Consider the following 27,156-nt stretch of genomic DNA (forward strand, 5'->3'; position numbering starts at 1 on the left):
TCAGGACTGGTTTAAACTAACGGAAGAGCTCGATGACCGCGTGGATGACGGTTAGATCACATGCTTTGAGTTCATGTGATCAGTTCACGTGCTATCAGGAGTAAATAAAAGCTGAAAGGGGCCGTTTTTAACGCCCGAATACTCTTTTGTACTTACGTTAGCCGGCTGAGGTTGGGGACCTGGAGCTGTAGAGCTGATCAAACTCATCGGTTGAAAAACATACTGCCGGTAAATATTTGTTGTTATTTATTGTTTTCTTCCGATTTTAGCCGCTACATCGTTTACACGGAGAGCTGACCGCTAGCTAAATCGGTCACATAAACTCATAGAAACCAGGTTAAAAAAAGGCCAAGTATAGCTCATATTTTCATCACTAGTCGTCACCAATAACATGCTAAAACCGATTTTGAGCTTCTGGGTGCCAGTTAGCTTATTTGATTGCATGGATTGAATGTTGTTTATGACTGGGTGACCCGTTTTAGCTTCACGGTCAGATGTTTTGAAACGGGTGAAGCCATTTCCCCCCCAAAGAAACACACATGACTTATTCTTATCATTCGTTATTGATTATTCTGTGCGTTTTGGTATAGGCAGGCAGTATTTCGATAACATAAAAAGGGATTTTGGGGGGGGTTAGAATATTGTGTAATATAATCCTGAATTCAGTCGGGGAAATGGAAAGTGAAACTGTGTTTCATAAGAGCGTCCTCTGAGCCATCCTTTTTCTTTCAAAAAGAAGAGGAAAAAAACTGGAAACAAATTATATACTGAAGCTTTGTTTAGTTAGTTGTGAACATGTGAGCTGCATACAGAGGCTCCCAGGTGGAGGGGTTAACCAGAGAGAAGTGAAATTATTCTAAGGACTATAGCGGTGTATTGTTCAGAACAAAGAAAGGTTTACTTCTACTGTCACGTACCTCAAACACCTCAGCGTTATAGGAAGGAATAAGGAAGTGATCAAGAGTAAAGTATGTAGTCCGATATGTTTGTTACCACACCTTGTGGGCATAAAACTGTGTGACAATTTAAAGGAAAAACCCACAACGTTTGCTCCCCCACTAGTGTGTAGATCTGGTGGCTCAGTTATCGACAGGGGAAAAACTACACAAACTAGTTGTAACTGAACACCTTTATACTATGATGAAATGTTATCCTATAATTTCCTTCCAGGAAAGCAATGCCCCTGTCAGATTGTTTGAATATGAAAAACATGAGTCGTATGCTTTGACCTCCAGTAAAATCTCGCTATGTCAACAGCCGTGGCAAGTTTTGGACCTGCACACTTTAAACAGTAGGAAATGAAATACTATCTTTTGAAAGGGTGTCGAGGTACACTAACTATTCCAGCAGCTTGGTAAAAGGACCTTAAGAAGGCCATAAGTTTTTTTTTGTTTGTTTTTTTTAAGTTTAAGTAGACAAGAGGGAGCATAAATAGTTTCAAATGATTGAATTGCCTTCAGAGGTTGGTTCTTATCTAAAAGAAAGATAAGAAACTGAAGAAAAGATTTAGAAACTAAAGTTTTCCTTTCTCCTGTATGTCTTTCGATGGCTTTGGCTTTGACTCATCAGTTTTTTTTGTCTTTCGCTTAAACCACACAGGGGAACATTTATGGCCTCTTGGCCTTTAACAATGTGTTAATATCAACGCTAAACTGTCATCAAACTTAATGTGGAGGGTTTTCTTTACATGAACAGAACTGTGCCTAAACAAAGGTCTCAGTATGACTCAGCAGCTTAACTCAACTGTGGCATGAGTGCATTCAAAGGTACTGACTTAGTACTTGGAAAAGACAGCTCAGCGGGTTTCTCATCCACTTCCACAAAAAAAAAAAAAAAATCTTTTGATAGAAAGAAACCACTTCTCTAGAGAATTAACCAAAAAACCATTTGGTGTCTTTCAAACATGTTCTACCATTCAAATTTGTCTTGTCCTTAATAAGGTGTGTGTGTGTGTGTGTGTGTGTGTGTGTGTGTGTGTGTGTGTGTGTGTGTGTGTGTGTGTGTGTGTGTGTGTGTGTGTGTGTAATATTACACTGTACTTAGTTTGCACACATGGAATGGTTTCTTTAGCATAACAGTTATTGTTTTTATAGCACATGCACAAGAATTCAAAATAATCCAAAAACTGGAGGACACTCAGAAATCTCTCTGCACATGACCTGTAAACATGCTGTCTTTTATTGAGCAGCAAGGCAGTGCTTTGGTGTGATCTCAGAGCGAATGTGTCATTCTGCTACGGGAAACTGCCTGTTCTTACTTCCTTTTGATATGCTTTTTTTTTTTTTTTTTTTTTTTTTTTTTTTTTTCATAATCCATCATGTGATAGAAACCAGCTTCACAGAAATTCACATGTTCTGTTTCTCAAGCAGGCTTGTGGTTTTGTTTTTAAAACAGGACCTGTCTGAGCAGGTGTGGGGATTTCACGTATTCAACAACATAACTGACTTCTGTTTTCAATGGAATGTTTACTCTGGCTTACTGGCACAGTAAGCCAGAGTAAACATTTTTGGCTGGATGCATTCATGTACAAGCCTTTGTTCTTTACTTTTGCTTGTAAAATAATTTTGGGGCACAGTCTCATCAGATTAAATAGTTTGTAGTTAGATCATCTGATCCCAGAAGAAGCAGAGTGTCTGCACTGGTATTGATTTCTCTGGACTTCCTGCTATTACCGAGCACTCTCCACTCCTCTTTTTAGTAGGCTACGTTATCTGTCTGTAATGGAACTAATTTCGGCTCACCCCATTGCATTTTACTTTCTATAATGTGGCCTGTATTATTCACACACTGGAGCCAGTTTCCTGTATCGTTGGTCCTGTCGTCTGTGCCATATGAACTGAAACCCAGAATCTTTAACAGTGGGGGGAGTGCAAAGGAATTTTTTTTTTTTCTTCCTTTACCGCGTGGCTGCTTATCAAAATCGACTAAAATAGTTGAAATCATTGGAGCATTTGCTGAGGCAGCATCTTTAACCACTGAAGGGGACTTTGACGCATGACTGACTCTAAGAGGTCTTTCTCCGCTCTCTCTGCATCATTTTTTTTTTCCACTCGTAGCTTCAAGCAGTGTGATGGTGTTCAATCAGCTGTGACCTTTTAAGTGGTGATGTAGTTTCAGGAGTCTATCTTAAAGGGTGAATATCATACTGTGTGTAGCTGCAGCAGTGTATTGACTACAAATGTGAAAATCCAGCAGAGCTGGAGAACAGCTGAGGATTTTAAAATACAAATAAACCTCTACTTCCTGTTTTTGAACTCTAGCTAGACTTGTGAATGTTCAAGAAAATCAAAAGGCTCATTTAGCCGGTTACTGAAATGAAGTCTTTGTTTATGACATGATGCAGTAACAGAATAAATTACCACAGCTAAACCAAACTTATTAACTTGTCTTTCAGGCAAGATGTGGCATGCAGCCTTCCTCCTGTTGGCTGCCAGCTTGTCAGTGAGCCTGGCCAGACCCCACCTCCATCCACTGTCTAGTGAGATGGTCAATCACATCAATAAACTGAATACTACCTGGAAGGTGAGTGAATTGTTTTTTAATTTAATTTATGACAGACCTCTGAGAGTAAAAGTGTTTGACTAAATCTCCTCCCTGTCTTGCAGGCTGGCCACAACTTCCATAACGTCGATTATAGTTATGTGCGCAAGCTGTGTGGTACAATGCTGAAGGGACCCAAACTGCCAGTCATGTGAGTTTTAGTCATATGTTCTGTGGTTGCGAAACAAGTCCTCTAACGATCCCTGACATCAGAATATTTCAACCTACGCTGACCACAGGATAGTTGACTGTACTTTCACATTATTCTCAGTGTCACTGGAAACTTACCAATAGGGCTACATGATTATGGCTAAAATGCTAATCACTTATTTTGAGTAATGAAATCAAAATTATTTGTTTTAATTTTTACATTGTGCCACATTCTTGTTAAATAAAACTTCTTTAATAAAATTAAATAATGTGCTTATTCACCTGAGAGCATCTCTTGGAAGCTGAATTTAAAGTCTTTCACTTCATTCATTGTAGCTGCATAATTAAAGTGAATATAAATCATAGTACTCGACAGCTGTGGGTCCCTTTCCCCTGGAGTGTTTTTCATACAGCGTGGGTATTTCCACTGCTTAAGGCAGTAATCTTTTGTTTAGTAAGGTAACTGTTTTCTTGAAGCCTTCAGTACTCTCTGTTTATTGGACAAGTCTGTGGTGATTTCAGTATGCCTTTGTGAGCCGGAGGAATAGGCTTGTTGTTATGGATGTCTGCAGGATGCAGGTCGATTCACATTAGCAGCTCTTGCATCACATACAAGTCTTCCTGCAGTCATTATGCTGCATTTTCTGATGGGTTTTCAGGGAGTTGAATAAGTTGAGTTGTGATGCAGATACAACTCTATGGCACTCGCTGCATATGAGTTCTTCTAGTTAGGATTAGGGATGGGTATTGATAAGATTTTCACGATTCCGATTCCATTTTCGATTCTGTTTAACGATTCGATTCTCTTATCAATTCTTTTTAAAAAAGGAGAACACTAAGGTCGATTAGCTTAGAACTTTGTTTTATATCTTCTCTTTGAACAAGATAGAAATTTAGGAGTAACATGGCCTTACAAACCCAACAGTGAGATCTTAAGAGATCCAGCCTACGGCTCTTCAATGGGGTGTCACAGGGTCCCCGGAAAAAAAAATTGTAAATGTAAAATAATAAAATCAATATTCTTCTGTAGTAATAACAAAGTATAACATAAATTATTCTGTAGCAATTACACAAGAATATCCAGTAATGTCCCTGCCTACAATTAAACACATTCACTTACCGTAAATCGGGGCATCTGCTGTGGCAAATGGGTGCAAGCCTTTGACCACAAACTTAGTCACTGCTCGGTGACATTCGTCTATCCTGGCCTGAAAGGAGACGCTACCGGTAGACTGCAGCGAGAACTGCCAGCATCTGAGCCAGCCAGACTCTGTCTGTCTCTCTCATCATGGTCACCTAAATGCACAGTAATGGCAGGTTTTGTAATAAGGCAGATCGCGCTAACATAATATGCACTGTTAGTTGAATATTTATCTGCCGCATTAACGGGAGAGGATGTGCAAACGTTACCGCTGCTGCTGGGTTGAGATTCACTAGTCCAGAGCGGAATTAAAAACATGACATTCATTTAAGGTCATCGTGTGTTTTGTGAGCAAATGCTTTTGCATATTCGTAGTGTTTCCTCCCTTAAATGAAAGATCTACTTTGCAAGTATTGCAAGTTGCTCTGTCGTCATCCGTTCTCGTAAAGTATAATCAAGCGTGTTTGAGCCGCCATGTTTCCTGCCAGGTAAATGACGCTCCGCAACGTGGTGATGTCATTCAGGGCGACTGGCAAAAATGGCAAACAATTCCAAGGAATTGAACCGGTGGGAACCGGTTCTCAACAAGAACCGGTTTTCGATACCCATCCCTAGTTAGGATCACCCGTGCCAAATCCAAAATGTTTCCAAAGAGTGTATGATCTGCTTTCAGGGCTGAGTTCTGGAAGGCATCTGACTTTTCTTGCATTTATATTTTATTGTGGTGTTGCTCGTCCAGAGTAGTACAGTCAACTTTAACCTCTGCAGTGCAGGGAACAGCTGTGATTGGCTCATGTAGGCACGTATTTAAGCGGTGGTTTAGGGTATGTTTAATTTGCTTTTGGTTGGATTGATGGAGCATGCATATTCAGTTTTGCACAATCATTAATTGTGCAGCCCTACTTTACTAAAACAATAGTAAGTAAAACTTCTGGTTTCCTCTGCAGGGTTCAATATGCTGGAGATTTGAAGCTGCCAAAAGAATTTGATGCTAGACAGCAGTGGCCTAACTGTCCCACTCTGAAAGAGATCAGAGACCAGGGCTCCTGTGGATCCTGCTGGGTGAGAAGCTGCTCAATGTCACCACATGTAGCTAGACTCTTCAAGAGCTCTGTAATCTGAAATTGCCTAAGAAACTTAAAAAAAACAAAAACAAACCCTCATTAAGGAAGAGAATGGAGCTCAGCTCTTAGGACAAGAATGAAACCTTTGCTTTTCAAATTTTGCGATGATCTGTTTCCCTGCTTCATGTCTTTGTTGTTGTGGGTCCAGGCGTTTGGTGCTGCAGAGGCCATCTCTGATCGTGTATGCATTCACAGCAATGGGAAGGTCAATGTGGAGATCTCCTCAGAGGATCTGCTGACCTGCTGTGACAGCTGTGGCATGGGGTGAGCAGTTCTTACCCATCAGATAACTGAAATCACTAAAATATTAAAGATCAAGCTATTAAGATTATAATTATTTACCAGGATCACTGAACTTTGATAATTAAATATAATGAACCAAACTATGACATAAAAACCTTAATCTGGGGAAAAGAGCAGCAGATATAGATGATACAATTGGTACTAAGAGAGGGAAAGAAAGTTTGGTGCTTTCCTTAAATAAGTTCATTTTTAGTAAGTAATGTTTTGTTTTTCTGTGTGTGTGTTTTTTAGATGTAATGGTGGCTACCCTTCAGCTGCCTGGGACTTCTGGGCAAATGAAGGGCTGGTCTCTGGGGGTCTCTATGATTCCCACATTGGTGAGTGTGTTTCTGATAGATTGATGCAGTTATGCGCATGTTGGGTGTGATTACAGTAGAGACACTATATCCTTGTGTCTGCAGGCTGCAGGCCCTACACCATCGCCCCCTGTGAGCACCATGTGAATGGCAGCAGACCTCCCTGCACTGGGGAGGGTGGTGACACACCAGAGTGTGTCCGCCAGTGTGAGTCTGGATACACACCAAGCTATACACAGGACAAGCACTATGGTAAGAGCAGCAGAAAGAAATGTATATTTATCATAAATAAGGTTTGTAATATTGTCTCAGTCTGCATAATTATGAGTAATAATTGCAACGTAACAAAACAAATTGTTATTGAATTATAACAAATGGATATTATATGAAATCTGAGGGAACTCCTTATCCTGATATTCAAATAGCTATTGTGCAGATGAACTTTGATTTTCTGGTTGTTGTTTTTTTTTTTTTTTTTTTTTTAATTACACATATTATAAACTTCTACATGCAATATTTTATTATTATTTTTTTTATGTTGGTGAACAAGGCTGTATGCACACATATCTTGACTCTGTGTGTTGCAGGTAAAACATCTTACAGCGTGCCATCAGACGAACAGCAGATTCAGTATGAGATCTACAAGAACGGCCCTGTAGAGGGAGCGTTTACAGTCTATGACGACTTTGTTCTGTACAAGACTGGTAAGAACACATGAACTCATCACACATGTAATGGTCACCCTGCCTGCCATTTCACAAATTCACTTTTACTTTGTGGCTGAAGCATAAGCATATAGTGTGGGATTGTGTCCTCTTAACATTGATTTGAACTGAAGCTCCTCTTTGTTTAGCTTTTGCAGAGGTTTGTGTGTGAAAAGTTAACAGGCTTTCATGCTGGAAATCTCCAACTGCAGCTAGATGCAGTTTGATATTCTAGTATTTAAGGTGCCTTGAATGTGACTTAGTATGAAATAGACACTATTAGAATACACACCCAGTCTCTTCACTATATTGTACTAAAAAAAAAAAACAACTTTAGGTGAGCTCTAATGGATTTGTTCTGTCTTATCCAGGTGTTTATCAACATGTGTCTGGTTCTGCTGTCGGTGGTCACGCCATCAAGATCCTGGGCTGGGGAGAGGAAAATGGCACTCCCTACTGGCTCTGTGCCAACTCCTGGAACACTGATTGGGGTGATAATGGTGAGCAGAGGCAGTTTAATACTGTTAACACACGTAGTCATCATGCTATGCAAGGGGAGTCACTACTGAAAATACTACAGTATAATCCTGTAAAATGGAATGGGGAGTCTTATAGCTGAATCAGTATTTTGTTCAGAATCGCAAGGACTTGATCTTCATTAAGACAGATGTATTATTTTTAATTATACATTATTTATATCAGGAGCACACACTTCTATATTTGACTTTATTTTACATGTAAAACAGACTGACTTCATGACACCAAAGCTGAAACCCTGTTCGCTCTATTTTTTTTTTATTCATTTATTTATTTTTTTAAACAATAATCATTAAATGCTCTGAAAGGGGGTCTTTACGTCTTTAACTTTTACAAATGTTTTCTTGACATTGTTCTAGCTCGTTTACACAACTCTACCAGTAAATGAGAAATTCTTCTCTTACAGTAAATTATAGTAATACTCCCTCACTCAAAATGGGCAAATGGTGCTGTTTATAGATGTTCACGTGTTTTCTTCAGTTTAGGAAATTGAAGTAAATTCTGTTTTTGTTTTTTGTTTTTTTGTTTTTTAGGATACTTTAAATTCCTGCGTGGTTCAGATCACTGTGGTATTGAATCTGAGATTGTGGCAGGGATTCCCAAATAAAAACTAAGGTAAGATGGTAAACAGATGGATTTTATGTGTGAGATTTTTATTTTATTTTTTTTATTTTTTTTTATTATTATTATTTTTAAGTATGGATTTAAAAGATTATTCATAATGTACTTCTGACTTTTCTTACATGCATAATTCAGAAATGGATTCAGATTTTCTTCTGCTGTCAGTTACATGTAGACCCACATTAACTTGATGCAAGTCCAGCAGGCTGGTGTGCCAACTTTAAGAGTCATCCTTGCTTTAATTTCCCATTTTTCTCCTTTTGTACCTGCAGGTTTTCAGCTGTAGCATCATTACACTATCCCTAGAGGGCGATGCACTCCACTGACCAGAAGACACAGCTGACAAAATTAACTGCTTTTAGTCCTTTTTACCTAAAGCGCGCTGATCACTTTGCACACCGGCTTTAAAAACTAAAGCGAGGTGAATTTGCAGATGGGATGTGACAGAAATGTGATGAACCTGAGGAGAAAGTGCTGGAGTTGATGTTTTCACCTCTTAGACAGACAGGAGAAATTTTATTTTAGACAGGCATTAGCATTTGGTTGCTTCAAAACAGGCTATTACTGTTGTAGAAGTGATTAAATTTATTTTGACAGCATGGATTGTTTTAGAACAGCGCAATGTCATTTTGACGAATGTGTCTAATTTGTAATGATCACAGCTTTTATATTGAATTTATAATTTCTCAGTGCTACTCCATAATGTCAGGATGGACTGTCACAGGTGCCAGTTAGTGTTTTTAAACTTGGTTGGAAATTAAATGCAGTGTTGGCTGCCTGTTATAACTATAATATTGGCGCATAACTGTTATGTTTTGAAATTTAAAAAAAAAAAAAAAAATCTTGGTGTGTGTGTGTGCGCGCGCGTGTGCGCGCGTGTGTGCGCGCGTGTGTGCGTGCTATTACAAAATCTTTTTCCTGGATTAAGCAGATAATAGAGAAACTTGAGCTATCACAAATGTAAAGTTTTGATGTTGTTAATTCTCAAGTGATTACACATGACAATATGATTCATAACTTTCCGCCAGTAACTCTTAAATGATTTATTATTTTTAATGCAATTATGACTCCCTGCATCTCGGTTTTGGTTGTAATTTATATACCAGAAAAAGCAACATCCAATTGATTAAAAATACAAAATTTGACAATCACATTTTCTGTCCCACCAATGAATTTGAAGCAAAATGCAAAATTATTTGTGTAAAATACACACTTCTGGGACAAAATGTAAACCTAGTTGTTAAAGTTATTCCAAACCATTTAAAATACAAAACTGCCTTACAAGCATATCAATTAAAGTTGGTAATAAAGGTGCTTCTTTCATATTTGCTCTGTTTACACATCTCTTTTAATTGTTAATTAACTTCTTTTAACATTTACATATAAGATCACTGCACTGCAATTTGTCTCAGCATACATGAAATGCTCTTACCAAAACTTATTTTCAAAAAGGGTGGCATGGCAAAAGTGTGGGGTTTTTTTTGTTTTGTTTGTTTGCTTTTTGTGTGTGTGTGTGTGTGTGTGTGTGTGTGTGTGTGTGTGTGTGTGTGTGTGTGTGTGTGTGTGTGTGTGTGTGTGTGTGTGTGTCTGACTGACTGACTGACTGACTGACTGACTGGATTCAGTGTCGCTAACAGCACAGTGTCACTAACCAACTTTACCAAAAGAATATGGATTCATTTCAATGTTTCCTTATGTGTATACATAAAACTACATTTAGCCTTCATTTTCAGTCCATTACTTTCCCCAACTTGGATCATTTTCTGAGGAAAAAACAACAACACTAGTACCAATTTGCAATCCTGTGGACATCCATATGAAACAAATATTGCATATATAAGTAAACAGTATTAACATTTGTGGACCTGAATATTTATTTGTAATAATCTACAAACACAAATGATATATTTATCTATTCTACTCTGATATCATATGCAACTCTGCTATTCAAATTTTAACAATGGCACCATATAACTTTTTATAAAATAGTTAGAAAAGTATAATTTTGATTACTTATTAATTTTCTTGTCTCCATAACAGAAAATTATAAAATAACGGATCCATTATCCAATTCATGAAGCTTTTTAATAGATTTGGAAAAAACATATTTAGGATCGTTTTCGCCGCAATAATTGTGTAGTGAACTTTTAATCAAAGGCTAAACTGTTAAACTGAAAAAAAGACAAACGAGCCACTTCCGCCTTGTCAGCAAAAACAAACCCGTCCACGTCCCTCCCCTCATTAGTTTTCCACGTAAGCGTTTCCCGTTCCCCAACTAAACAGCACCTCTTAAAACAGAATTTGAAGCGACGATTTTTTTTTTTTTTGGGGGGGGGGGGGTATTTGTAAAAGAGACAAGAATGCAGTTGAAGTGATTTTTCTTAGTATCGCAGAAAATCCACTGTTCGGTATCCGCCCCATTAAGGTACATCCGGGACACTCGGGCGACCAAAACAGACAACCTAGAGCACAGCTTTTCAGCTGCAGCGCAGGGGGAGAGAGCGCTTGTACACAGAGCAAGAGAGCGAGCGATGGAGGCGGGAGGCAGGGTACCGTGGGTGAAATATGGGTCTGTCGTGTCCTTATTTGTGGTTGTGTTGGCCCTCTGGTTCCGGTCACCCCAGAATGCAGTGCTGGACGACCGACTGGACACAGTCCTTTCCTCCCTGCTCCGGGCTGAGCAGAAAGTGGGGATGAATAACGTCGCCAGACCCAGAGTAGCGATTGGTAAGCGTTACGAGCTAGCTAACGGTGGCTAGCCTAACCATAGACTGTATGAGTGCAACCTAATTTCAGGGGTTTGTGGATTAATGATCGATCAGGTAAACGGCGCCAGAATAACAGTAACATTAGTCACTGCCCGCATTCACTAACAGAAAATAAGTTGTTAACGCAGTGGATAATATTTGCCTCATATTTAATGTCAAACTTTAGTAAACTGAGAAAAGTACATTTAGGGGTTTCTTATGGAAATAAATAAGGTTGTGTGTTGAAGCCTGAATAGATGGTGCGGAGGGGGCAATAACCATGAAAGGTGGTCACCAGATAAGATGATTAGTTCCAGCTTAGAAATAAAGTCTCAATGAGTGTGCTCCGGGTTACAGGTTTGGCGTTTGGCATATAAAGGAAAATATATTTAATTAAAATACAACTTTTCCACTTTCTTTTAAACAGAAGATCAGTTTTTTTGTGTGTGTTTTAGCTGTTTTCCTGTTTGGTAATTATCTTCCAGTAAGGATGCATCCAATGATTTCAACAATGACTTGAGCCAATTATGACATTCACTTCAGTAATGTGTAAGGTGGGGCAGTATCTGCAGTTATCAGTAATATATACACTACTTAACTAGCAAAGGAAGCTTAATATTTTTTGGAGCTTGGGGGTTTTTTTCTGGATGAAAACAGATGGTTTGGGGAGATTATGAATATAATGACAACTTCTCTGCATGACATTAAGGAAGAGTGTTTGTGTTATCTTAAATAACAGATGTCTGTCCACTTTCCTCTTATTTTTGGCCTTTTTATAATAAAGATATATTAGAGTATTTATTTATGCTTGAGTAAACAAACCCCACTTAGAAATAAATAGTTAAGATGTTTTGAACAGTCTTGTGAGTTTACCTGCCAGAAGTTTATAAGCAGCAAAACCCTTGGTTGTACTTTGAACTTCTTAAAAACAACTGTGCAGGCTCATGTGATGTAAGCTCTGGTATTCTTATAGTAATCCAGTGTTTTGTCTCGTGAGCAAGTCCTAAAACCTTGTGCTTTGGACCATCGCACAGACACTCAATAAGAATCAACTTGTCTGTCCAGCCTTTACCCAATAGGTTACCAATAAGCTCAGCAACAGTACAACCTGATGTAAATGCGATTATAAGAAATTTCTGCCAAAAGATCAGAATCAGCCTTGTTGTTGCCTTGTTGTTGTTTTTGTTGCTGTTGTTGACTAGTTGCATGTGTTTGTGTGTCACATCAAATTAGAACAAACTATAAGTAAAAGCTTGTTTTCATGGTGCCAAAAGGGTTCATAAATAACCAGAAAAATAAACAACAACATACTGGCAACATGTGCTGTATTTAGTATTTAGTATTTTAGTATTTATTTATTTATTGTCATTGTCAAGAACAATGAAATTGCGTTTGGGGCTTCCATACAACCCAAAAAAAAGAAGAAAATAATAAATACCCCTTAAAACCCAAGTGTACATATTTAACCCAGTGTGACTCCAATGCAATAAGACAATCCTTAGCAATAATGTTCGTAGAAATTCAGACAAAGACCTGAGAAACATGACAAAATACAACAATGCAACCCATTCAATATTATTGTACTGTGAGATATGATATCAGATATGGTAGTTATCTATTTAAGAAAGAGGGGGAGGGCAGGAGGGGGAAGAGAATAAAGATATGATGCACCAATGCAGACCAGTTCATTGCTATTAAGAAGTTGGATATGGTTATTGTCCGTGAGAGGGGGGCAGAGAGTTCAGGAGCCTCACAGCCTGTGGATACAGGCTGTTGGCCAGTCTGGATGTTCTGGCCTGTATAGACCTGTACCTTCTCCCTGAGGGCAGCAGATGGAAAAGGTGGCGCGCAGGGTGATGTTGGTCCCGCAGGATACTGTGCACCCTCCTCAGACAGCGAGTGGGGAAGATATTACTGATCTCTGGCAGACTTGTTCCAATAATTCTGCCAGCTTCTTTCACCACCCGCTGGAGTGCTTGCTGATCGGCCTTGGTGCAGCTGGGGAACCACACTAGAAATCCATACGTCAGAACGCTGCTGATGGCACAGTTGTAGAAGTTCAACATCAGAGATCTGGGAATGTGTGCGCTCCGCAGTCTCCTCAGGTAGTAGAGGCGCTGTTGGGCCTTCCGTACAACTGAGGTGATATGGTTGCCCCAGGACAGGTCCTCGGTCACAGTTACCCCCAAGAATTTAAAACTGCTCACCCTCTCCACCGCCTCACTGCCAATGAAGAGAGGCAGATGGTTGTTATGACCCCTCTTCCGGAAATCTACAATGATCTCCTTGGTCTTTTTGGTGTTTAAGACCAAGTTATTGTCGTGGCACCATGACTCTAGTTGTTGCACCTCTGTCCTATAGTTTGTCTCATCATTGTTGGATATAAGTCCGAGCACTGTAGTGTCATCTGCAAACTTAACAATGAGATTGGACGCGCAGGAGGAAATACAGTCATGGGTGAAGAGAGTGTATAGCAGAGGGCTCAGAACACACCCCTGAGGGGCACCGGTGTTGACCACAAGGGTGGAAGAGGTGTTCTTACCCACTCTGACACTCTGTCTACGGTTAGTGAGGAAGTCCACAATCCAGTTGCACAGAGAGGAGTTAAGTCCCAGTTGGTGGAGTTTGGGACGGAGTTTGTATGGCCGGATGGTATTAAAAGCCGAGCTGTAGTCTACAAAGAGGAGCCGTGCATAGGTGTTCCTGTGTTCCAAGTGCTTCAGTAATGTGTGCAGCACTGTGGCGATCGCATCCTCGGTTGACCGGTTCTCCCTGTATGCAAACTGGTGCGAGTCCAGGGATGGTGGAAAAGCAGCTCTGATGTGTTTAATGACCAGTCTCTCCAGGCATTTGGCGGGAATGGGGGTGAGTGCCACAGGTCTGAAATCGTTCAGACATGTGACATTTGACTGTTTTGGGATGGGAACGATGGTTGCTGCTTTGAAACAGGATGGTACCAGTGAACAGGACAACGAGGTGTTATATATAGAGGTGAAGACGTCCGCCAGGTCCGCAGCACAGTCTTTTAGCACCCGGCCCAGCACTCCATCCGGCCCGGCCGCCTTCCTGGTGTTAATGCTCCGGAACACACGCCTCAGCTCATGAGTGCTCAGGACCGGAGCAGGGTCGGTTGAGGGGAGAGGGGACAGGACAGGGTCGGTGTTCTCCCTGTCAAAACGGGCATAAAAGAGATTTAGATCCTCAGCCAGAGTAGAACTGTCGGCTGAGGGTGATGGTGTTCTTCTTTTGTAGTCCGTGATAGCCCTGATGCCCTCCCAGACCTGCCTTGGGTTTGTGTTGTTCTCAAACCTGGCCTCGATACGCCTCCTGTGCTGCTGCTTGGCAGTCTTGATGCCTCTTCTCAGGTTGGCCCTGGCAGCACTGTATGCCTCCTGGTCCCCGGATTTGAAAGCGTTGTTCCTTGTTCGAATAAGTTGTTGAACTCCGTGTGTCATCCAGGGTGGATTATTAGGGAACACACGGAATCGTTTCCAAGTTGTTACATTGTCCACACAGAAACAGATGTAGTCCAAGACAGTGGAGGTGTAACTGTCCAATGCGACACGATTGTCAGTGTCCTGCACCTTGAATACATCCCAGTCTGTGCAGTGGAAACAGTCCTGAAGCATCGGAATAGCATCCTGCGGCCATGTTCTCACGGTTTTGGTTGTAATCCCAGTGCTCTTGATCTTTTGTGTGTATATTGGGTGTAGCAGAAGGGAGAGATGGTCTGACAGACCCAGGTGGGGATAAGCCTGGGCTCTGTACGCATTCGCCATGTTGGTGTACACCTGGTCCAACGTTCTATCTCCTCTGGTAGCACACTTCACATTACGGTGGAAATTGTGAAGTACAGATTTCAGGTCCGCGTGGTTAAAATCCCCAGCCGCAATAAAGACACTATCCGGGTGTGCTACCAGGCTGTTATTGATGCTGCTGCTCAATTGTGCTAACGCTAAATAAAGTGCTGGAGTCTGTTATTTTGAGCACTCGTATCAGAGCAGAGTTGGCCATGAGGGACGGATTAACGTTTATTGCTATTAGTTGCAGGATTGAACAGTACAACATAAATAATGGCTTACTGACACTTAACCTGAGCCCTGACCCAGAAACAGGTTTGACAAATGCTAACTCTAAATTCTGTCTTAATTAACTCTTTGAGTTTTCAGCTCCAGAAATAGATGAAACTTCAACCAGTCCACTCAGTCATCAGTTACCCACTCTTGATTTTTCATAGACAGATAAATGGTTAAAAATGTGACCAAATATGACATTTTACATTTCTTAAATATAATTATTCAGCTGTAAACTGACTTTTGGATTTCCACAGCACAAGGAAGACAGATTTTTGTTGATTTAGTGGTGCAAATCCTTTTCGGATATTGCAGCTTTTCAAAATGTTGCTCAACATCCAGTCTTTAGCCTGTTTTTAAAATCTCACTTTAAACTGCATTTAGTCCCATTTAAGAATCTTAAGTGGCGCAGACAACAACAGTAGCATCATTTATTCCAGCATGAGAAATTATTGATCTTTGATCTTTTTTGGTTTTTTTTCTTTCTTTTTTTTTGCCTAAAGTGCAATAAAAGTTAGTTTTATTGTAACAGGGATTACAAAATGTGCAGTGCAAGTTAACTAACAATTGGGCAACTTCTTTATTTTATTCTGAGCTAATCCACAGTGCCCATTGATGTCCACTGTTATCCTTACATTCATGATTGATTTAATAAGAAGATTAACCAGCATTTAACTGTTTGTAAAGATGTAAACAGCTTTGACATTGACTGTAATAATGGGGGGAATGAAATGGTGTCATAGAGATGGTGCAGGTGCAGCATGAGGGAACATTCAGAGAGAAGCTCTGTTCAATAAAATATATAGGGGAACAGGTTAGGTTAAGTTGGCTCTGTTTCAGGAACAGTAAACTCACTCATCTCCTCTCAGGGTTAACAAACTCTGAGTTTCCACTAAACCTGCTTTCTGTGACAGGGTCCTGAAGGACTATAAAATGCACCATATTCATATTAACCTTATGAAAGCAAATCTAACTGTATCCCAAAAGGTTATTTTATATTTTTTATATGAAGCTACAGCAGGAAAAAAAGATAGGGTTGCAAATTCAGACAAAGGAGCATGAGTAAAGTTTACGCCAGCGTCATGCAAAATTTATTCAAATCTTAAACAAGTTGCCTGCCTGCCTGAAGCGTTGGCCCCTGTTCAGACATGACCGGCATCTGTGAAGCTCAGAGCTTCTATATCTGCTGATGGGACATATGATTGATCCAGCAGCTGAAACTCTGACAGTGTGTCACTATTTCAGCTGTGATTGGAGATAAATGCAGCCGTACTGGGCACAGCAGCTGCAGGTTGTGTGGATTTCTCACTATTTAGTATGTTTTATTTTCAAACAAAATTGTATATATTTAGCACATTTTGTTTCAGGCGGAAAAACACACGTACTTCATACGGCATATGCTATCACAGAAATCGTAGCATGGCACCATGTTTATAACGTAAAACTTCATCAATACAAAAAAACAGCAATGATATAGTAAAAAGGAAAATTATTATTGTTATTATAAACAGTGATAGAAAAAACAAAAAACACTGGTTATAACCTGTAAAAGGAAGAGAAATGACACTGTCAAGTGTAGTCCAGTAACAATAGAAAAGGCCTAAAATTTAAAAATGAATTCAACCTGCAACTAAACTCAAGGGCTAAGCAGGAATGTTGTCTAGTTTGCTTTTAAATGCTGATGAAGTTGGGGCACACCTTACATGATTTGTGAGGTTATTTTAGTGGCTTTGGAGCACAAAGGTAAAAGCAGTGTGACTAGTCATACCAGTGTTCTCCCTGTCCTGATTTCCAAATGAATATTGCCTCTTTGAGTTTCTTTCTCTCTTTTTCATTCACAGGTTTTGGAGGTTGTGTTGACCTGATAGTAGACAGTGTGTCACTGCTTAATAAAACAGGCATCCAGCCCACAGACCAGCCCCTGCATCATGACTACCTAGAAAATGTGGAGCAGCTGGCTCAGAGCTTTGCATATTTCTTTGCACCAGGAGCAGCTGCAGAGTAAGTGATGTCTGTGTGAAGATGAGCCCATTTAAAAGTAGAGGTCCAGATCTGGAAGCAAATTTTGAGTATATACACATAGATACACATGTACTTTGAATAAATAAAATTGTGGCTATTCAAATATTTGCAGTCCTATCGGTGCTCTGAGTTTTTTCTTCTGAATTTTCCTTTTAATCTTAAACTGGAATTTGAGGTGTTTGTACTGAAAGTATACAGTTTTTTTTGTTTTGTTTTTTTTTTTCATTTTTGCTGCTGTTTATGTTTGAAAAGGCTTTTTAAGTCTTGAGAATACAGTTGAATTAATCTCCCTGATCTGCTCAGTCATTGCTGACTGCTCGTGTTCTGGCGCCTGTGAGCTCTTGTTCATTGTCTGGAATAAAACACCCTAAGGGCAACAAGACTACAGAATCAGCAGGAACCCACATAGAAAAAGAATGCGCGCTAACATGAATTAAGACTTTTCTGTTAGAGACAGAAACTGTGTCTTTTTTAACATTTAAACTTATTTCTCTGGTCCTTATACTGCCCGTTTTGGGGATTGTACGTTCTTAATGGCAGCCAAATGACTGAATGTATTTAGACTTTGTGTAAATACCATGCAGAGTAATTCTGAAGCATCTAATCTAAATGAATAAATGTCTAATAATATGTTCAAAGAACAAGAGAAAATTGTTTTTTATCTGGATAAAGATGCTTATTTTGAAAGGGTGCTTTGTTATTACGGCTGTTTGTTCTACCTATCATTGGAGATGTGCATTTAAAAAAAAAATGTTTTAACAAGTATTTATATTTGTGACTTCAGGCTATAAGAAAGCTGCTGTGTGAGCGTTAACTCAGCAGTCCCCAACCCCCGGGCCACGGACTGGTACCGGGCCGCGAGAGTTGAGACTCGGGTGTGAAATGTATGGTTTTCAGGGTTTTTATCGGTTTTTAGCGTTATTTTGTTATCGTTTTTTTCGTTAACTCGGTTTTCCTGGGTCTTTTCACGTGTGTTATGAATCAATCTTTTTTTTCAGTATCGGTACTAGTTTTATTTTGTTGTATTTATCCGCGACACCTTAAAGGCCGGTCCGTGAAAATATTGTCGGGCACAAACCGGTCCGTGGCGCAAAAAAGGTTGGGGACCGCTGCGTTAACTGATAAGCAAGAATGAGATGCAATTATCTGGCAACCAAGCCGAGTCCTCATGCTGTTTCATTCTGATATCCAGCATTCTGGCATCCTGAGGGTGATCATATTGTATGTTTAGTGAGGGTCCTACTGCACTTTTCTTTATGATCACCCCACTTTTAATGCTCAAAAGGATGGATATAGAAGTAATATATTTCAGCCTTCGTCTCCCACTGCATTGCAGCAGTGGGAGTACTGGGAGTCTAGGTGTTTAGGAAGAGAGAGGTGGCATAGGAGGTGGAAAGGAAAAGATCCAGGTGGAAAGGATGTGCACTGTTTCAGGATTGTGGAGGATACAGATAGAAATGTACTAATGACTGAAGAGAGTGTGTTGAAGACTGAAAGAGGTACTTTAAGGAGCAGAGAGAGAAGACAGCAAGAGTGTGTGGGGAATTGCAAAGAATTAGTAAGGAGGAAGTGAGGGAACCTTTGAAGAGGATGAAGAGAGGAAAGGCAGTTGGTCCAGATAAAACACTTGTGGAGGTATGGAGATGTTGAGTAGAGATGGCAGTGGAACGATACCAACTTTCAAGAACTTGGGCGATTTGTAAAGCTGTAGCAACTACAGAGGGATAAAGCTGGTGAGCCATACGATGAAGCTATGAGAAAGAGTTCTTGAAAGTGGGTTAAGATGGTGATGATCAGACAGCAGCAATATCGTCTCATATTGACAGAGAGCACTGAAGATGTGATGTTTGAGAGTGTTGATGGAAAAGTATAGAGAAGGTCAGAATGGGTTTCTCTATGACTTTTGGGATGCCAAGAGACTTATGTGAGGATAAATGGTAAATAGGCTGGTTCTTATATAGAGCTTTGCTAGCGCTGGAACAATCAAAGCACACTCATAAACACATTCATACTCCGATGAAATCATCGTAAATGGTAAATGGCCTGTATTTGTATAGCACTTTACTAGTCCCTGAGGACCCCAAAGCGCTTTACACATCCAGTCATCCACCCATTCACACACCCATTCACACACTAGAGCACTAGATCGTAGAGCAACTTGGGGTTCAGTCTCTTAACCCAGGGTGGTGCAGGACATATCAATATGCAGGAAAGAAGTTAAGCGATCATATTAGTGGCAGATGCTGTTGTTTTGTTTTTTTCATTCTGTGGAAAGTTATTAATGTAATTTAAGCACCATAAATCACAGTAATGTCAGTTTTCACTTTCACAGTTTAAACCAAAGTTTTTTTTCTTCTCCCACAGGCGTTTTATGCTAAATGAAACCCTCTTTAGCGAGCTGGTCGAGGGGGCCCGTGACTTACCTGGAAACAGATGGTCAGTTGGCGGCAATGCTCCAGTAATGGCTAGTCGCATGGCAACCGAGGGATGTGATGTGTTGCTAGGGGGAACTTTCAGCACCGATTTTACTGATGTCCTGTCGCAGCACATTACAGGTACTCGAAATAAGACAAAGTGATGCATCCATTTTACTTTGAATGAAATTTCCGTTTTGTAATTTTTATGTACTTTGTGATATTCCTTTTATCTCCTCAGTGGCAGGTAAAGTGATAGATGAGCCAGACATTCATCTGATTCTGGAGTATCCAACTGGTGCCCGCTGGGGGCGCTATACCTCACGTAGAGCCAATAGGTAGGTGTCATACAGATGCATCAGAAGCGTGGAGTGCGTGTGTACACGGTGCTCTGAGGTGATAGTTGTTCACTTTGTTTGTGTGTTTGTGTTCTGTAGATACATCATTCACAGCGATGCCAATAACCCCTACCTGTCCTCTATGGAGGAGTTTGCTCAGAAACTTATAGACTTCAAACCTGACCTACTGGTGGTGGGAGGGCTCCAAATGATGGACAACTTCCCTTTCCGGTCAGGTAAGAAAGGTGTTCCCTTCTTTCTGATGCACAGTTGGGCTCGCTGACGTTGAACGTATTATCCTGGGTTAACCAAAGCAGTTTGAGGTTAGCGTTACTCTCTCATATCACCTGGAGATTAAAATTCTACTAATTGTAGTTATCAAAAGGAAAGAGGTTTCACCTTAAATATGAACTCTGGACAAAGTTGGTAGATAATTTGGGTCATTGTCTGGAGTTGAGATTGTCAACTCTCACTACTGGAAATGCTCAAATTTGTTTACACGAGGGTGGTGTCTGAGTAGAGCGTGCTAGAGGCAGGACACGAAATGTCCCAGCTGTGTATCACTGTTACCTGGAGCTGTTCTCACAGTGACGCAAATTGTTGAGGGTTTGTAATCAGGAGATCGTGGATATATGATCCCATGCACCTTTATCAGGTAGTGTCTATGAAAGCTCAGGGCTTTAAGCATAGTTAAGCATACTGACCAGTGACACTTGAAGTTGGCTGGATTTTGGCCACATTTGGTGATAGCTGTACAGTGGGGCAAAAAAGTATTTAGTCAGCCACCGATTGTGCAAGTTCCCCAACCTAAAATGATGACAGAGGTCAGTAATTTGCACCAGAGGTACACTTCAACTGTGAGAGACAGAATGTGAAAAAAAAAAAAAAAATCCATGAATCCACATGGTAGGATTTGTAAAGAATTTATTCGTAAATCAGGGTGGAAAATAAGTATTTGGTCAATAACAAAAATACAACTCAATACTTTGTAACATAACCTTTGTTGGCAATAACAGAGGTCAAACGTTTACTATAGGTCTTTACCAGGTTTGCACACAGTAGCTGGTATTTTGGCCCATTCCTCCATGCAGATCTTCTCGAGAGCAGTGATGTTTTGGGGCTGTCCCCGAGCAACACGGACTTTCAACTCCCGCCACAGATTTTCTATGGGGTTGAGGTCTGGAGACTGGCTAGGCCACTCCAGGACTTTCAAATGCTTCTTACGGAGCCACTCCTTTGTTGCCCGGGCGGTGTGTTTTGTATCATTGTCATGTTGGAAGACCCAGCCTCGTTTCATCTTCAAAGTTCTCACTGATGGAAGGAGGTTTTGGCTCAAAATCTCACGATACATGGCCCCATTCATTCTGTCCTTAACACGGATCAGTCGTCCTGTCCCCTTGGCAGAAAAACAGCCCCATAGCATGATGTTTCCACCCCCATGCTTCACAGTAGGTATGGTGTTCTTGGGATGCAACTCAGTATTCTTCTTCCTCCAAACACGACGAGTTGAGTTTATACCAAAAAGTTCTACTTTGGTTTCATCTGACCACATGACATTCTCCCAATCCTCTGCTGTATCATCCATGTGCTCTCTGGCAAACTTCAGACGGGCCTGGACATGCACTGGCTTCAGCAGCGGAACACGTCTGGCACTGCGGGATTTGATTCCCTGCCGTTGTAGTGTGTTACTGATGGTGACCTTTGTTACTTTGGTCCCAGCTCTCTGCAGGTCATTCACCAGGTCCCCCCGTGTGGTTCTGGGATCTTTGCTCACCGTTCTCATGATCATTTTGACCCCACGGGATGAGATCTTGCGTGGAGCCCCAGATCGAGGGAGATTATCAGTGGTCTTGTATGTCTTCCATTTTCTGATGATTGCTCCCACAGTTGATTTTTTTCACACCAAGCTGCTTGCCTATTGTAGATTCACTCTTCCCAGTCTGGTGCAGGTCTACAATACTTTTCCTGGTGTCCTTCGAAAGCTCTTTGGTCTTGGCCATGGCTGTTTGGAGTCTGACTGTTTGAGGCTGTGGACAGGTGTCTTTTATACAGATGATGAGTTCAAACAGGTGCCATTCATACAGGTAACGAGTGGGGGACAGAAAAGCTTCTTACAGAAGACGTTACAGGTCTGTGAGAGCCAGAGATTTTCCTTGTTTGAGGTGACCAAATACTTATTTTCCACCCTAATTTCCGAATAAATTCTTTACAAATCCTACCATGTGAATTCATGGATTTATTTTTCACATTCTGTCTCTCACAGTTGAAGTGTACCTCTGGTGCAAATTACTGACCTCTGTCATCATTTTAAGTGGGGGAACTTGCACAATCGGTGGCTGACTAAATACTTTTTTGCCCCACTGTATGTAAGAACTGATGTCAAAAGAAGAACAAAACACAGAGGTAGTATCATAGGCTGATAACCAGCTTCCCCCTCTGAGCCAGGCTGTTTGCACAGCAGATCAGCTGTGTGTTATTTGATCTGACAGTACCTTTGTCTTCTGGTCTGCTGTTTTCCCCCATGTCTCTGCTGTTTTTCCACTCTTTCATTACCCTTTTGTCTTTCCTGTTGAGTTGCTCCTTCCTTTAACATCACTGTACCCTTTCGCTTCTCTTTGTTTTTGTTTTTTTTGTTTGTTTGTTTGTTTGTTTGTTTTGTTCTGTTTTGTTTTTGACACCCTGCGATCTGCCTGACAGCGTCTACAACTCTTCTTTAATCTTCCACCTATTTTGGATCATTTCAGGTGAGAGAGAAGCCCTCCTCTCCCGTCTGGGACACCTGCTTTCCTCCTCATCCCCTCAAATTGGAATTCATTTTGAAATGGCAAGTTTTGTGGAAGAGAGCATCATGGAAGACCTGCTCCACTACGTCATTCCCCATGTATGTTTGACTGATCAATGAGCAAAATGATATCACCAACACTGAAGAAGTAAAATGTTTATTTACAGAAACAGAATGAGTCAGCTTTGTGAAAATAGATGGATGCCAGGAAGATTTGCTTAGTTAAACTCAAAGCAAAGCAGGCTGACTCAGTGGGAGCTGTATTTGCTTTCCACTTTTGCATAATCATATTTTGAAGAAATGCGATGTTCTGCTGCTTTCAAAGGTGCAAATTTTGCCCCATAATCAAGCCTCTTCAATACTGTAAACACATAATGAATATTGTTGTGGCTAGACCTCAAAGCCATGGTTTTCTTTGTGCACTCAACACAAAGGCTGTAGTTTATTCCACTCAGCATAACAAAGCAGCCAACACACATGTGCAGACCTGATGAAAATGTAAAAGTAGTAAATAGTAAAATCGGTTTTAACGAGTTACCTTAATTCTGCTTTTCCAGGCGGACTCTTTGGGGATGAATGAGCAGGAACTTCCAAACCTGCTTAGCTCGCTCAAAGGCTCCAACATCACCGTATTGTCAGACCCAAACCCTCGTGTAGCTACTGTTCTTGACCAGATGAGGGAGGTCTATCGCATTTTGAACCAGCGCCACAAGGAAGCCAGTGCAGAAAGTCGGGCAAATGGTGCCCGAGCTACAGTCAAACCACTGACCCGACTCCATGTCCACACGCTGGCTTTTCAAGCCATGATTGTGACTCGTGGCTCCAAGTGGAAGAACACCATGTCAGCCACTGCCAAGGCTTCGCTCACAGCTAACCGCCACGTCTGTGGCTCTAATGACATTGATCCCAGCAAGGCGAGGCTCATAATGGACGACTCTTTCTCCGTTAGCCGACAGGAGGGAAGCCAGCGTATCCCTTTACAGGAGACCAGGCCTGTCAGCTGTTGGAGTGAAGAGGACTATGACATCTGTGTAGCACCAGTGCTGGTGTGCACTGAGGTTTATCAGACTGCAGGTGGAGGGGACAACGTCTCAGCTGCTGGCCTGGTTCTGCAAATCTAGAGAAGGACAGACACCAAGTGGTCTGTCTGTGTGTATGTTTGTGTGTGTGTGTCGTGCTGATCAGATGTTAGTGAACCGCGTGATTCTGGAAACTTGATCTAGGTGTGATGCACACTAGCCTTCAGAAACTGACGCAGGTATCAGGCTGATGAGTCGTCCTTTGTGTCTCACAGCCTGAGGTGCACATTAAGGAAAATTGTTATCCTTCATAGTTGGAGTCAGATGATGGAGAACAGTGGTTATCTATCAGGTTAGGCCTTCAAATGTTTGATTTTTGAAAACGATACAAAGAAAAGGCAATCAAAAATTATACTAAAGTAATTAAGTGAAATATCTGCTAACTAGACTTATTGTAGTTTATCAGTTAGGTTAAACCATCACTGATTTAATCTCTCCTTGTCTTTTTCTGCGTGTGAAACCCATGCACATCACCTCAATTGGATTTCTTTTTTCTTTTTTTCTTTTTCTTTTTTTTTTTAAACAAAATCAGTCCTGCTGTTTCTTACTTGGATTTCCATGTCAACTCATCCATCATCTGACTCCGTTGATTTTAAATCAGCTGCCCTCTATTTATCCAATGCCTTACAAGAAGATGTTCAGTCAATATGAGATAAAGAGGAACGAGGTATGGATAAAGTCAGATGCCAAACTGTAGGTTGTGGAGGGTTTTAAGTTTCTTTTTAAATAGTACAGCATTTTTAGTAGCCTTTTTAATTGTTTTGCACAACTTCTGCTGAAGGATAAAATCCTCCTTAAGTCATGTAAATGCAGGGCTTCACTATGCAGAAAACGGATTCAGAAGAATCAGAAGTAGGTGGATCTTGTCAACCACTTGAACTCTACAACTCAGACCAGTGAACAAGCTTTAGACTTCACCTGCCTTTGTGCAACACACATTTTCAGATGAACTTGAACCTACCTATGACTGAAAATATCTGAAGCATTTTAATGAAAAATTACGAAGTTTTTTGAAACTAGGACCAAATCTGCGGTCCTTTGGTGTAGTAGGGATAAAATATATATATTGACCGCTAAATAGCTGCAAAGTAATCCCAGGTGCAGGTTTAAAGACACCAAAATGTTCTTTTAATGACAGGCTATCCTTCCTCTTCCCCCTACTATTGCATTAAAAAGGCAAAGAAAGGCCCTGTTCCTCCCTGTGTATGTGAAAAGTGTGCTTAGTGGTTTGGGTGTGTTTGTGTGTGGATTGTCATTCCTCTGTGGTTCCGTTGCAGTGCAATAATGCAAAATCAATGTTAAGAGACCACTTTTGGTAGCTGCACATGATGTCAAACATCTTCCTCTCTACCTCCATGCTCTGATTTTCCTTTCCTTTTTCCATCTCCTGTCGCTCTTCTGTTAGTTCGTCATACCTGTTTTACATCCTCTTTCTAATTATTTTTTGCTCTTCTGTTTTTTATGGCTCTTTAAAGACCAAATAACCAGTGTGGACTATCCTAGCCAATGTTGTTGCAACAGTGAAGTTCCTGACATGTGTGTCACGTGATATGACTGAATATAGTGGAACACTTGTTATTTAAAGGGGCATTAACAATCTACTTGAATCCATGCTGTTGCGCATCATGAATACCCCCAATGTCTGGAATACTGGACCACTCAAATCATATTTTCTTCATGTAGTCTTTGCGTCACGTATTGGATTTAGAGTCAAGATATTAATCCCTGTTACTTTAAACCCCCACTGAGATGATCTTTTGGTGAAAGGGGGACCCAGCCTCTCCACAATCATCTAATTACCTTCTGGGATTGGACTCAAACCTGTATTTACTGATGCAGCTGGAGTTAACTGGGATCATAGCCAGCTATTTTTCTCTCTCTCACTCGCACACACACATATTCCTTCCACAGATCCACCTTCACTTTCACAGGTAAACTTCAACATGCAAGTGGACTTTTTGTCATTCTTGATTAATCTATTTGTTCGTTTATCAATTTTACCAAACATGCTTTTTTTTTTTAAGAGGAACACATTTATTTTGTTACAGAGTGTGAAAAAGGGAAATGTAGAGAACAGGATATCCCTTTAAATCTTTTCTCTGTATCACGGCTGTAATGATTTCATGGTGTTTTGTTATTGATTGATTGACCGAAAGATAATGAGCCTTATTCTGTTTTTACATTTGGGGTTTAGCGAAAAGGGAACCTTTAATACAGACTTTTTCTATCACTATAGGCTGATCTTTCCTTATGTCTTAAAGAGTAACGGGTTGTGTTTTTACTGTGAATGGAAACCATAGCATGTGTTCATGCTCACATAGTGAAGTGGTTGTTTTCACCACCGCATTGCTTATCTAACCTCTAGATAAGTCATGTCATCCATGTTTCAATGTTGTGTTTAACTATTTCATGCATGTTTGACTATTTGATGCAGAATCGCCTGATAAAATGCTGATTAAGCAATCATTGGTTTGTTGTTTTTCTTATTTTTAGGGGTCATTTATTGAAAATGTTCACAATCATTTTGGCTGCAAACTACATTTTAGACAAGAAGATAATCTACTTCTTTCTTTAAAAAAAAATCAATTCTAAGAACAAAGTCTGCTGAATTCAGAAGTTATTTTAGACACTAGTTAACAAATACTGTTGGATGTAACATCACAGCGTCTTTGTCACAACATAATTCACTGCGATGAAGGTTGTTTCCTCTCCTCACATTTAACACATTTCATTTCATTTGGTATTTAAACATTATGCTTTCATATTTTGTCCACTGGCTGCACCAACAGGCCCACATTTAAACAACAGGCAAGTTTAGCATGGATCCCGCCTGGTACCAAATGTTTGCTGGTGGTGCAATGACGTGGAGGATATTTTCTTGGCACTCTCTGGGCCTCTTGGTCCTAACTGAGCACCATTTAAACTCCACAGACAACCTTTATGACTACAGCGTACCTGTCTTCTGATGGCTGTTTCAGCAGGATAACGTATGTCACAAAGCTCAAATCATTTCAGTTCTCTAATTTCTTTAACATGACCACAAGTTCACTGTACTCAAATAGCTTCCCCAGTCACCAGATCTCAGTCCGACAGAGAACCTTTGGCATGTGGTGAAACAGAAGAGTCACATCATGGATGTGCTGCCAACAAATCTGCAGCAACTGTGTTATGCTATCATATCAATATGCCCAAATCTCTGAGGAATGTTTCTAGTGATTTAATGAATCTATGCCACAAACAATTAAGGCAGTTCTGAAAGCAAAACAAAGTCCAACCCAATAACTA

At 40.5% G+C, this 27,156-nt stretch overlaps 2 protein-coding genes across 3 annotated transcripts; both read left to right on the forward strand.

Moving 5' to 3' along the window:
• The first annotated feature begins 62 nt into the window (after positions 1-62).
• Positions 63-10,905, forward strand: ctsba (cathepsin Ba). Of its 2 annotated transcripts, none has more exons than XM_082542611.1 (11): positions 63-228; positions 3,395-3,522; positions 3,606-3,691; positions 5,779-5,893; positions 6,104-6,219; positions 6,490-6,575; positions 6,660-6,806; positions 7,142-7,258; positions 7,630-7,758; positions 8,329-8,410; positions 10,890-10,905. In XM_082542611.1, exons 2-10 carry the CDS (start codon positions 3,400-3,402, stop codon positions 8,400-8,402), a joined length of 993 nt encoding a protein of 330 aa, XP_082398737.1. In that variant the 5' UTR covers positions 63-228; positions 3,395-3,399; the 3' UTR covers positions 8,403-8,410; positions 10,890-10,905. The 2 variants fall into 2 exon arrangements, with proteins under 2 accessions (XP_082398737.1, XP_082398736.1); XM_082542610.1 differs by lacking the exon at positions 10,890-10,905 and adding an exon at positions 8,689-9,741 and having other exon boundaries at positions 64-228.
• adpgk2 (ADP-dependent glucokinase 2) lies at positions 10,890-26,339 on the forward strand. Its single transcript, XM_082542602.1, has 7 exons — positions 10,890-11,143; positions 17,078-17,237; positions 19,623-19,813; positions 19,914-20,010; positions 20,110-20,246; positions 22,755-22,891; positions 23,350-26,339. Exons 1-7 carry the CDS (start codon positions 10,948-10,950, stop codon positions 23,911-23,913), a joined length of 1,482 nt encoding a protein of 493 aa, XP_082398728.1. The 5' UTR covers positions 10,890-10,947; the 3' UTR covers positions 23,914-26,339.
• Positions 26,340-27,156: the final 817 nt, after the last annotated feature.

Source organism: Aulonocara stuartgranti (assembly GCF_965226115.1).
Source record: "Aulonocara stuartgranti genome assembly, chromosome: 1".
Taxonomy (NCBI): Eukaryota; Metazoa; Chordata; class Actinopteri; order Cichliformes; family Cichlidae; genus Aulonocara; species Aulonocara stuartgranti.

Excerpts from the sequence above, each read along its gene's own strand:
- ctsba (XM_082542611.1), top strand. The coding sequence starts at position 3,400 with ATGTGGCATGCAGCCTTCCTCCTGTTGGCTGCCAGCTTGTCAGTGAGC. Across the intron at positions 6,576-6,659 it reads TCTCTATGATTCCCACATTG|GCTGCAGGCCCTACACCATC; the intron begins GTGAGTGTGTTT and ends TTGTGTCTGCAG. Across the intron at positions 7,759-8,328 it reads CACTGATTGGGGTGATAATG|GATACTTTAAATTCCTGCGT; the intron begins GTGAGCAGAGGC and ends TTTGTTTTTTAG.
- adpgk2 (XM_082542602.1), top strand. The coding sequence starts at position 10,948 with ATGGAGGCGGGAGGCAGGGTACCGTGGGTGAAATATGGGTCTGTCGTG. Across the intron at positions 11,144-17,077 it reads CAGACCCAGAGTAGCGATTG|GTTTTGGAGGTTGTGTTGAC; the intron begins GTAAGCGTTACG and ends TTTCATTCACAG. Across the intron at positions 20,011-20,109 it reads ACCTCACGTAGAGCCAATAG|ATACATCATTCACAGCGATG; the intron begins GTAGGTGTCATA and ends TGTGTTCTGTAG.